The sequence below is a fragment of the Entelurus aequoreus genome, linkage group LG23 (genome assembly GCF_033978785.1).
Source record: "Entelurus aequoreus isolate RoL-2023_Sb linkage group LG23, RoL_Eaeq_v1.1, whole genome shotgun sequence".
NCBI lineage: Eukaryota > Metazoa > Chordata > Actinopteri > Syngnathiformes > Syngnathidae > Entelurus > Entelurus aequoreus.
Window position 1 is genome coordinate 5,663,645 of NC_084753.1, and position 12,414 is coordinate 5,676,058.

Consider the following 12,414-nt stretch of genomic DNA (forward strand, 5'->3'; position numbering starts at 1 on the left):
GAGGGTCACCACTTTGTCAACAAATGCCTGAGCAAATTGTTGAACAGTTTAAGAACAACCTTTCTCAACCAGCTATTGCAAGGAATTTAGGGATTTCACCATCAGCAGCTAAGCCCGTGACCTTCCATCCCTCAGGCTGTACTGCTTAAACAAGCGACATCTGTCTGTAAAGGATATCACCACATGGGCTCAGGAACACTTCAGAAGCCCACTGTCAGTAACTACAGTCGGTCGCTACATCTGTAAGTGCAAGTTAAAACTCTCCTATGCAAGGCGAAAACCGTTTATCAACAACACCCAGAAACGCCGTCGGCTTCGCTGGGCCTGAGCTCATCTAAGATGCACTGATACAAAGTGGAAAAGTGTTCTGTGGTCTGACGAGTCCACATTTCAAATTGTTTTTGGAAACTGTGGACGTCGTGTCCTCCGGACCAAAGAGGAAAAGAAGCATCCGGATTGTTCTAGGCGCAAAGTGTAAAAGCCAGCATGTGTGATGGTATGGGGGTGTATTAGTGCCCAAGACATGGGTAACTTACACATCTGTGAAGGCACCATTAATGCTGAAAGGTACATACAGCTTTTGGAGCAACATTACCATGGACGCCCCTGCTTATTTCAGCAAGACAATGCCAAGCCACGTGTTACATCAACGTGGCTTCATAGTAAAAGAGTGCGGGTACTAGACTGGCCTGCCTGTAGTCCAGACCTGTCTCCCATTGAAAATGTGTGGCACCTAAAATAGCAGAAGGGAGACCCCCGGACTGTTGAACAACTTAAGCTGTACATCAAGCAAGAATGGGAAAGAATTCCACCTGAGAAGCTTCAAAAATGTGTCTCCTCAGTTCCCAAACCTTTACTGAGTGTTGTTAAAAGGAAAGGCCATGTAACACAGTGGTGAACATGCCCTTTCCCAACTACTTTGCCACGTGTTGCAGCCGTGAAATTCTAAGTTAATTATTATTTGCCAAAAAAATAATAAAGTTTATGAGTTTGAACATCAAATATGTTGTCTTTGTAGTGCATTCAAGTGAATATGGCTTGAAAAGGATTTGCAAATCATTGTATTCCGTTTATATTTACATCTAACACCATTTCCCAACTCATATGGAAACGGGGTTTGTAGAACATTCTAGTTAAATGCTGGATTAGATGAGAGCAATACAGTTGAACAACATAGTTTGTGTAAAGTCATGTTGACAGGTGAGAGGTCATCCTTGAGCAAACTTTGTATCCCCCCCCCCCCCCCCCCCAAACACCACGCATGCGCACGTCCCTCCCGTGTGAGAGATAAAGAAGAGAAGGAAAAAAAACCCACGCACATGAGACGCCGAGGGGGGTGTTTGACTTTGACTAAGTCCACGCCTTTATGTCACTGACACCCGCTCTTGTTTTTTTGTTTTTTTGTCCAATGACGTAATGTAGTCTTATACTTCCGGCCGCGTAAAGCTGGCACGTGTGCGCTGGAGGCGACGTGTACGCGCGGAAAAAAGCGCGCCTCCGCAGAATTCCACTCAAACATTTCTCCTTTTAAATGAAGCGTTTTTATATTTTTCTAATATTACTAATATATATTTTTTTAATGGTTAGAAATAAAACGCGCATCTTTAATTAAAAAAAAAAAAAAAACAACCTTCAATATAAATTGGAGTTGTTGTTTTTTGTTTTTGTTTGTTTTACCGTAACTGTTCTAATATGCGCTCATGTGTTTTTTCTCCAACGGGAGCATGCAAATACGGCATATTTGAATGAGCGCATAAAACAGGCCATAACACGCACGCACGCACGCACGCCATAATCACCACTATAGTTGTATAGCCCAGAAAAAAAACAAACACTGGATGTGGGTCACGGAGGCCCACGTCCACTCTGCCAGCTCCCACTGCCAAGAAATAACATTATTTGTTTTAACACCCTTGTTAAAGTGCACAATCAAATAATGCTCATTTCTGGATTGCCACCGTCATAAAAAGTGTTATTATTGGTGTAGTTTGTTTGTATTATTATTAATGTAGGTAATATTTTGTTGGTTCATTCTGCAGCTCTTGTGTTGGATTGTAGATTCCACGTTGCGGGGCTTAAGTGGAGGATTTTTGTGGTGTTTTAAAAAAAAAAAAAATGAAGTGGTGGACACGTCGTCCAATAAGGACTCAGACGCCTACTCTTCGTCCTCATCATCCTCCCCGAACCTTTTCATTCTGGGACCCAAAGACCTCTCCGGAACAAAACAGCTTTTAAGCACACACATGCGTGCGCACACTCCGCTAATACAATAGTCTAGAGGATAAAAAAAAAACGGGACAAATAATGTCAACAATGTTACGCATAAAAAAAGCAGGGATCGAATAATATCATGTTTAATATGAATGATGGAATAAAATGGCAGCTATACCTCTGGGAGCAATATTGTTTCCCCGGCCTGCCCTTTTTTCTTTTTTCTTTTTTTTTTTTTCTTTCACTGTTGGGCCAATTTCTAATAAATATGTCAGTCCCTTCAATTCACATTTCATCAGCTGCGGCCCATAATAACTTTGAAAATAAATCCACCTGTAGGTCGAGTTAGAAACACCAACTTTTTTTTTTTTTTTTTTTTTTTTTTTTAATAACAAAAAAAAACAAACCCAGCTTTAATTTTTCGTTTTGTTCCAAAAAGTGCACCCGAGGGAGAGGATGGGAAGAACTGGGAATGACGCAGGGCCGGTTTTAGGGGACTGAGCCAGAGAGAGGAAAAATAAAGTGTGCTTGCTGACTTGGTAATAGAATAGAATAGAATAGAGTTTTATTGTCATTATTACAGTGAGCAGGTTCAAAGAACAACGAAATTGGAGCAGATTCACAATAATTTAGTAATATAAATAGTTAAAAAAAAAAGATTTAAAAAAAGAAGATATATATGCAATAATTTAGTAATATGAATAGTAAAAAAGAACATATGTATCTATATATATGTATATATACAATAATTTAGTAATATAAATAGTAAAAAAAGATAAAAAAGAAGATATGTATCTATATATATGTATATATGCAATAATTTAGTAATATAAATAGTAAAAAAAGATTAAAAAAAGAAGATATGTATCTATATATATGTATATATACAATAATTTAGTAATATGAATAGTAAAAAAGAACATATGTATCTATATATATGTATATATACAATAATTTAGTAATATAAATAGTAAAAAAAGATACAAAAGAAGATATGTATCTATATATATGTATATATGCAATAATTTAGTAATATAAATAGTAAAAAAAGATACAAAAGAAGATATGTATCTATATATATGTATATATGCAATAATTTAGTAATATAAATAGTAAAAAAAGATTTTAAAAAAGAAGATATGTATCTATATATATATGTATATATACAATAATTTTGTAATATAAATAGTAAAAAAAGATTTAAAAAAGAAGATATGTATCTATATATATGTATATATGCAATAATTTAGTAATATAAATAGTAAAAAAAGATTTTAAAAAAAAGAAGATATGTATGTATATATGCAATAATTTAGTAATATAAATAGTAAAAAAAAGATTTAAAAAAAAGATATATATGTATATATCCATGCACATATCCATATATATATATATATATATATATATATATATATATATATATATATATATATATATATATATATATACACACACACACACACACACAATATTTTACTTAAAAAATTTAAAAAAAAACGCTTGGGGAAAACAAAAACATGTTTTCGCAAAATGTGAATGACTCTTCTTTATATACTAATAATAAGTCCGTTATATTTTAAATGGCGCAATATCGCGAATAGGAATTCCACCTGTTGTTAATATCGACATGCAAAATCCTACATTTAATATGCTAGTTCCATTTTGGAGCTAAAAGCGAAACAAAAATGACGCTAATAAAAACAACAACTGAAACATGGTGCGTTCACGGCTTCAGATAAACGCGTTCATTTCTTATTCGAATACATCGACGTGCACATGGATCGAGATAATTCCACATTTTTGAAGCAGCAGTCTAAGTACGAACGAACAAGCACAAACATCGAAATAAAAATGAGTGTTAAATCAATATTTAAAAAATAAAAAAAAGTGTATGATTCTTACTGTGACGGAAGAAAATGGTTTGAATTCTTTTTTTTTTTCAGCAGGGCGGGGGTGTGAGGAAAAGAGGGGGGGGGGTGTAATGGGGGGGGGGTCCCACAGTGGTCCCGCGGCTCAAGTTCAGTGCGTGGATGTCCTGCAGGCTGGAAGGCATGATGGGGGGGTGGGGGTGGAGGTGGGGGGGGGAGCCGCGCCGCTCTTATTGGTGCGCTGCCACGGTTACATCACGCGTCCGTCGGCCGTGACGCGCTGGCGTCTTCCTGCTTCCTTCAGCCGCGTCTTCAAGTGGGATCTGTTGTAGCGGCCGGGGAGGAGCACGCCACTCTGCATCCCTCTCTCTCTCTCTCCCGCTCATGTTCTCCGGAGCTCTCTCACTCTTTGTGCTTCCCGCTTGGCGGCAGATGAAGACAGCCGGTGCGTAAAAAAAAAAAAAAAAAAAAAAAAAATTAAATCGCATCTTCCAGGCGTTTTTTTTTTTTTAAATTCCAGATTTATCCAAGACGGCGATCTATTCTTCTTTTTTTTTGTTTTCTTTTTTTTTTTTTTTAAATAATTTAAAAGTGGATCACCTCGTCCTCCTCCTCCTTCTTCTTCTCGTCATCAGCACCAACTGCGGGGTAAGTGAGCGATGCCTCCCCTCTGCATGTGCGCGGTGGGCGGTCAGAAAAAAAACAACTTTAAAACTAAAAAAAAATAAAACGAACGTTAACGCGGTAAAAATAGTCCGCGTTAGGCATGAATCAACATATTTTATTGCTTTGGTGCTTTTATTTTGGTAAACTTGTTTCGTTTTTGCACGTTGCAAGTAAGTTGTGTTGTCAATAATATTTTCCTACATTGTTTTATTTTTGGCAAAAATGTCACTAATCTGAAGCTTTTTGTAATAGAAAGTTTGATGACCGTGTGTGTGTGTGTGTGTGTGTGTGTGTGTGTGTGCACAGAGACAGGTGCTAGGTCCCAAAAGACAGGTGCTAGTAGTGCACGGTGACTATTTCCAGCTCATTGTTTAAAAGCTCCTGGTGGTGATCAAGTTTTTTTTGTGTTTTTTTTTTGTGTGTGTCTCCTTTAGAGAAGCTTCTCTATATCTCCTGTCTGAGCTGTTTTAATACTAATGTCAAAGAAGTGCATGCTGGGACAAAATCCAAAGCTTTACTTTGCAAAAAGTACTCTATTTTTAAATAGGGAGGGGGGGGGGGGGGGGTCTTCACTTAACCCCTTTCTCCCGTCTGGAAATATGTTGTTTATTGTCGGTTATTAATGTTGTGTCTTTTTGTCGGACACAACTTCTTTCTTGAAAATGTTGTGTATCATTTATGTTAGGTTAAAACTCTTATTTTTTACTCAAGTCAAGTCAAATTAATGTGAGTGTATTAAAGCAATTGCACCGACACAATGTATTTTTTTTTAAAAAGGAGCACTTAAAAATTGTTGTTTCTATTTAGTTAAAAAAAAAACATTTCCTGTCATTTAAAATTGCCATCAAGCAATTTATTTTTTATTTTATTTTTTTAGGCAAGAGCGCTTTTAAGTCGCTTCTTGCTGCAGTTTGACCCGTGCGACCTATTCATTTGAGCAGAATTAAGTGCCCTTGCCAGATGAAAAGACAAATGAAACAAAACCCAAAAAGACGCACAGGCTGGCGACCGAAATCAATTGGCCTATTTTTTTGCTTTTTCCCTTCACGCGTCATTGTCACCTTATTGACTCACGCGGACGCACAAGAGTAAAAGAATAGTTGGCGGAAGGTACCAAATGATGTTGAAAAGGAAGCTGGAATCTTAACCCCGTCTCTTTTAATACGGTCCGTCCAATTAATAGCGCCTATGTTGGCTGACACGAACATGGAAATGAGGACAAGTACTTAAGTCATTATCATAATTTTATGCTGCTTTGTGTTGCGTGGGAACTGGTTCAGTGTCACGCGCCGTGTAACAGGGGACGGGATAAAATGTAGGACTTTGCCCCGGAATGTCGAGGCGAAGGCCTAGTTCCCATTTCCCATAAGCCACCGTCATTGGTCTATTTCACTATCAAATCGGCGAAGGGGGGAACGCGCCTGGTCGCTATCAGTGTGTACTTTATATCCAAGCCTCGGTGTCTCCTGCTTTCAGGTATTTTATTTATTTTTTTTTTTTTACAGTTGTCCCTCACTCTAATGTATTTGATCCCTTCCCTTGCGCAGGTTCCTCAGAGGCTTTGACCCCGGAGACGGACTGCTTTTGTGGGAGATGGCCCAATAGCAGCAGCCCGTGATGCCGGACCATGACAGCGACTCCCTCCTGAACAGACAGACCAAGCGAAGACGTGTGGACATTGGCGTGAAGAGGACCGTGGGCAGCGCCGTCTCCGCCGCAGCGACAGCGACCACTGATAACATTGCGCGCGCCAAAGCAGCCATTTTTAGTGCCATGAACTCCCTGAGTGCCCACTCTCACCACGGGTCGGACGCCGACTCCATGGAGTGCTCTGTGGTGCAGCCGCACGGGGGGCCCGGCGTCGGGTCGGCCGGCGACAACGAGTCCAAGTCCAACGTGCTGCGGAAGCTCCTGAAGCGGGCCAACTCGTACGAGGACGCCATGATGCCCTTCCCGGGCACGACCATCATCTCCCAGCTGCTGAAGAATAACCTGGCTAAAAATGGCGGGGGGCCGGAAAGAGGGGATCGAGGCGAAAGGGTGGACAGCAGCTTCCCTGGATCCGGGCTCTCCACCACAAGCTCAGATGCACACCAAGAAGACGCCTGCAGCAATTCTTCCCAAGAAAGCAGCCCTCAGGAATGTTTGTCCCCTTTCGGCCGGCCCCCCGGCCTGGGGGCCTTTGACCTGGAGCGTCTGAACGACGAGCACCTGCGCGCCAAGCGAGCCCGCGTGGAGAACATCATCCGCGGCATGAGCCACTCCCCGAGCGTGGTGCTGCCGGCGTCCTCTCGCCACGAGCGCGACCACGACATGGAGCGGGAGCGGGAAATGGATCTGGAGTGCCCGCCGCCGCCGCCGCAGTCTCAGCGGCAGACCCCCGGCAGCCCCCGGGCGGGCGAGGCGTGCGGCGGCGGCGGCAGTCGGGAGAATAAGCGCAAGCAGCGTCTGCCCCAGCAGCAGCAGCAGAGCTTCACCCAGCTGGTGTGTCAAAGGAAGGAGCAGAAGCAGGAGGAGCGGAGACAACTCAAGCTGCAGCTGGAGGACATGCAGAAGCAGCTGCGCCAGCTCCAGGAGAAGTTCTTCCAGATCTACGACTCCACAGACGACTCGGAACACAACGACCTGCACAACGACATGGGAAACCTGTCCGAGGACAGCCCGGTGAGGTCCGACAATGGCGGCGACGACCTGCGTTCTGACAACGAGATGTCAGACTTGGACCCGGGCCACTTCCTGGATCGGGCCCGGGCGTTGCTTCAAGAGCAGGCTCTGCTGGGGGAAAGAGAGAAGCCGAGGCGAGACGGAGTCGGCCGGAGCAAAGGGCAGGCGGGTGCAGGCGCCTCCGTGCACGCGGAAGGTAAACAGCTGGCGGAGACTTTGAAGCAGGAGCTTAACTCGGCGATGACACAGGTGGTGGACACGGTGGTGAAGGTGTTTGCCAAGCCTCCACGCCCTACACCCCAGCAGGCTTTCCCCCCGCTTTCTTTACCGCCTGAGAGGTTCTCCACCGTGGTCAATGGGGACAACCCCAACTTCCACACCACCAACCAGAGGCTGCAGTGCTTTGGCGATGTCATCATTCCTAACCCGCTAGACTCCTTCACCGGCATCCCCGGCATTCCCGGCGCCGCCAACGACCAAACCGAGGCGCTGCCATTAGTCGTGAGAAAGACGCCCAGTGAGCACCACCACCACCACCACCAGTCCTCCGCTGTGGGCGCCCACGGTGGTCACCACCACCCGTCTCTTCACCCCTCTTCACTTTCTGCCTCCATGGGCTTCAGCCCCCCATCCTTCCGACACCCGTTCCCCCTGCCTCTCATGGGCTACCCTTTCCAGAGTCCCCTGGGCCCACCCACAGGCGGCTACCTGGGCAAGGAGCGCTCCTCGCCAGACTCCATGGACCTTTCCCGGGAGACCACCAGCCTGAGGACCAAGATGGCATCCGGGCACCACCTGGGGCACCACCACCGCTCCTGTTCGCCAGCGCACCCCGGCAGCACGGCGGAGGCCCTCTCCCTCTCGCTCATCAAGTCCGAGTGCGGCGACCTCCAAGACATGGCTGACATCTCGCCATACTCAGGCAGCAATGTATCCTTTCAAAGTGAGGGTGAGTTAAAGGTACAAACCCCGTTTCCATATGAGTTGGGAAATGGTGTTAGATGTAAATATAAACAGAATACAATGATTTGCAAATCATTTTCAAGCCATATTCAGTTGAATATGCTACAAAGACAACATATTTGATGTTCAAACTGAGAAAAAAATTTTTTTTGTTGCAAATAATCATTAACTTTAGAATTTGATGCCAGCAACACGTGACAAAGAAGTTGGGAAAGGTGGCAATAAATACTGATAAAGTTGAGGAATGCTCATCAAACACTTATTTGGAACATCCCACAGGTGAACAGGCAAATTGGGAACAGGTGGGTGCCATGATTGGGTATAAAAGTAGATTCCATGAAATGCTCAGTCATTCACAAACAAGGATGGGGCGAGGGTCACCACTTTGTCAACAAATGCCTGAGCAAATTGTTGAACAGTTTAAGAAAAACCTTTCTCAAGCAGCTATTGCAAGGAATTTAGGGATTTCACCATCTACGCTCCGTAATATCATCAAAGGGTTCAGAGAATCTGGAGAAATCACTGCACGTAAGCAGCTAAGCCCGTGACCTTCCATCCCTCAGGCTGTACTGCATCAACAAGCGACATCAGTGTGTAAAGGATATCACCACATGGGCTCAGGAACACTTCAGAAACCCACTGTCAGTAACTACAGTTGGTCGCTACATCTGTAAGTGCAAGTTAAAACTCTACTATGCAAGGCGAAAACCGTTTATCAACAACACCCAGAAACGCCGTCGGCTTCGCTGGGCCTGAGCTCATCTAAGATGGACTGATACAAAGTGGAAAAGTGTTCTGTGGTCTGACGAGTCCACATTTCAAATTGTTTTTGGAAACTGTGGACGTCGAGGAAAAGAACCATCCGGATTGTTCTAGGCGCAAAGTGTAAAGCCAGCATGTGTGATGGTATGGGGGTGTATTAGTGCCCAAGACATGGGTAACTTACACATCTGTGAAGGCACCATTAATGCTGAAAGGTACATACAGCTTTTGGAGCAACATATGTTGCCATCCAAGCAACGTTACCATGGACGCCCCTGCTTATTTCAGCAAGACAATGCCAAGCCACGTGTTACATCAACGCGGCTTCATAGTAAAAGAGTGCGGGTACTAGACTGGCCTGCCTGTAGTCCAGACCTGTCTCCCATTGAAAATGTGTGGCACCTAAAATAGCACAAGGGAGACCCCCGGACTGTTGAACAACTTAAGCTGTACATCAAGCAAGAATGGGAAAGAATTCCACCTGAGAAGCTTCAAAAATGTGTCTCCTCAGTTCCCAAACCTTTACTGAGTGTTGTTAAAAGGAAAGGCCATGTAACACAGTGGTGAACATGCCCTTTATACGTTGTCTTTGTAGTGCATTCAACTGAATATGGGTTGAAAAGGATTTGCAAATCATTGTATTCCGTTTATATTTACATCTAACACAATTTCCCAACTCATATGGAAACGGGGTTTATAGATTTCAAAGAGACAGGTGTGCATTCCCCAGCTCCAGGAGTTGTTGTTTTTTTTGTGTAAAAAGCATCCTAAGAAACTGTGGATGAATCACTTCTCCTCCCACTGCTGTCATCATCTCCACGGCGCAGCCTTGTTGTATTTATTTTTACATCCCTTACCTTCTCCCGCACAGCCTTTTCTTCCGTCTTCCAGCTTGAGTGCTTTAAAAGCTTTCTTATCTCATATCGCTTACTCAGACAGATTAGATCCCCGTGACATTTTCTGCCCCAATTGCTTTTGTGGGGGGAAAAAAAAAAATGTCCTTTAAGAACAAGAAGGTAGATGGCATCCTAGAACTTGGCACACAATAGTGTTATACATCCTCGCTTATAGTTTAACCCCCGGGGTGCCCTGGGCCTAAAGAAACCTTGCCCTATGGGAGGCTCACATTGAATCCCTCAGAGACTGAGGCTAATAGCTTAAACTCCCTCCTCCTTTTTTTTTTCCATATACCTCCTTAGTCCCCCAACTATTCAACACCCTTTTAACCCTCATGAAAATTTGATTCATGCCCTGGGTTGTCCTCAGAAAGCTCTGAGTCATTGACATTCATTTCATACCTGTTGTTTATTTAAAGCCAACGAGGCCTCGTTTTGTGCGCTTTGCTCGGTGCTTGTCGCCGAGGTTCGCCTGAGGACTCGGCCGAGATGTGTTTTTTTTCTTTATGAGCGCTTGTGTTTTCTCTTACGCTCCTCGTATCGTAAAAAGCCCACAATCATTGTCATTTCTCCTTTTTTTTTCTCATTTCATAAAGATCTGTCAACAGCCCGGGGGGCCCTTCCACGGTTGCTTGGCAGCCAAATACTTTTTTTTTTTTTTTTTTGGTTTTCCCTCCCCGCAAACGCCCCTCCCTCCCCCTCCCCGTCTTTTCTTTTGAAGCGGACGTTAACAGGTGTTTGCAGCTAGCTGTTTATCTTTCATTACCTCGCCTTGTCTTGTCTTCTGACCCAAGGGTGAACGCTTTGCAGAGATCCATAATCCTTTGCTTTTGCGGGCTCCCGATGGAGGGATGAAAAGCAAAACAGAGAGAGAGAGAGAGAGAGGCGGACGGGAAGGAAGTAGAAAACAAACAAGCCTGCACGCCAGATGCTGGCTCGCTTTTATATATTCTGACTAGGGTTGTACGGTATACCAATATTAGTATAGTACCGCCATACTAATCGATCATTTTCGGTACTATATCGCCTCTGAAACGAACCAGTCCCGCCCCCGCGTCGTCGTCACGTCGTGACATTGCTGGTTTTACCAGCAGAGGAGCATGTTCGGCAGCGCACAATCACAGAGTACTTACAAGCAGACACAGTGCGGACGCATTTTGGCTTAAAAACTGACAATAAAGGTGAAGTTATTACACTGAAACGCCCTCAGGAAGAGGTGCTTTAAGACATGGCTAGCTAGCTAGCGGCTAACATCCATCCACAGTGTTTTAGCTACTTGTAAATCACTAATCCTCGTCTCCATGGCGACGAATAAAGTAAGATTCTTGCAGGACGAGGAATGGCTAAACATGCTTCACTACACACCATAGCTCCCCGGCATCATAATGTAAATACACGCCATAGGTGGATCTACACCTGACATCCACTGTAATGATATCAAGTTGAGATGTCCGATAATATCGGACTGCCGATATTATCGGGCGATAAATGCTTTAAAATGTAATATCGGAAATTATCGGTATCGGTTTCAAAAAGTAAAATGTATTAGTATTATTTATTTATTTATTTATTTATTTATTTATTTATTTATTTATTTATTTATTTATTATTTATTTATTTATTATTTCTACATGGACGTAGGGAGAAGTACAGAGCGCCAATAAACCTTAAAGGCACTGCCTTTGCGTGCCGGCCCAGTCACATAATATCTACGGCTTTTCACACACACAAGTGAATGCAAGGCATACTTGGTCAACAGCCATACAGGTCACACTGAGGGTAGCCGTATAAACAAGTTTAACACTGTTACAAATATGCGCCACACTGTGAACCCACACCAAACAAGAATGACAAACACAATTTCGGGAGAACATCCGCACCGTAACACAACATAAACACAACAGAACAAATACCCGGAACCCCTTGCAGCACTAACTCTTCCAGGACGCTACAATATATGCACCCCCCCCCCCGCCCCCACCTCAACCCTGCCTTCGAGCATGTCCTAAATTCCAAGCTGCTGTTTTGAGGCATGTTATAAAAAATAATGCACTTTGTGACTTCAATAATAAATATGGCAGTGCCATGTTGGCATTTTTTTCCATAACTTGAGTTGATTTATTTTGGAAAACCTTGTTACATTGTTTAATGCATCCAGCGGGGCATCACAACAAAATTAGGCATGATAATGTGTTAATTCCACCACTGTATATATCGGTATCGGTTGATATCGGAATCGGTAATTAAGAGTTGGACAATATGGGATATCGGCAAAAAAAGGCATTATCGGACATCTCTAATATCAAGTACAGGCACGTATCTATGATTACGTCGATATTTTTTGGCATCACAACATCTTGCGTTTTTAAAAAATGTATAATACG

At 43.4% G+C, this 12,414-nt stretch overlaps 1 protein-coding gene across 3 annotated transcripts in view; it reads left to right on the plus strand.

The window, feature by feature from the left end:
* Positions 1-12,414, plus strand: part of LOC133640481 (prospero homeobox protein 1-like) — a 265,269-nt gene that overhangs the window by 134,158 nt on the left and 118,697 nt on the right. Inside the window, exons 1-2 of one of the 3 annotated variants that reach the window (XM_062033925.1) lie at positions 4,294-4,727; positions 6,293-8,339. In XM_062033925.1, coding sequence (XP_061889909.1) covers positions 6,363-8,339 — 1,977 coding nt within the window. In that variant the 5' untranslated portion in view covers positions 4,294-4,727; positions 6,293-6,362. Of the gene's footprint in view, positions 1-4,293; positions 4,728-5,367; positions 6,222-6,292; positions 8,340-12,414 lie in introns of those variants that run through there. The other 2 variants (XM_062033926.1, XM_062033924.1) reach the window with 2 other exon arrangements.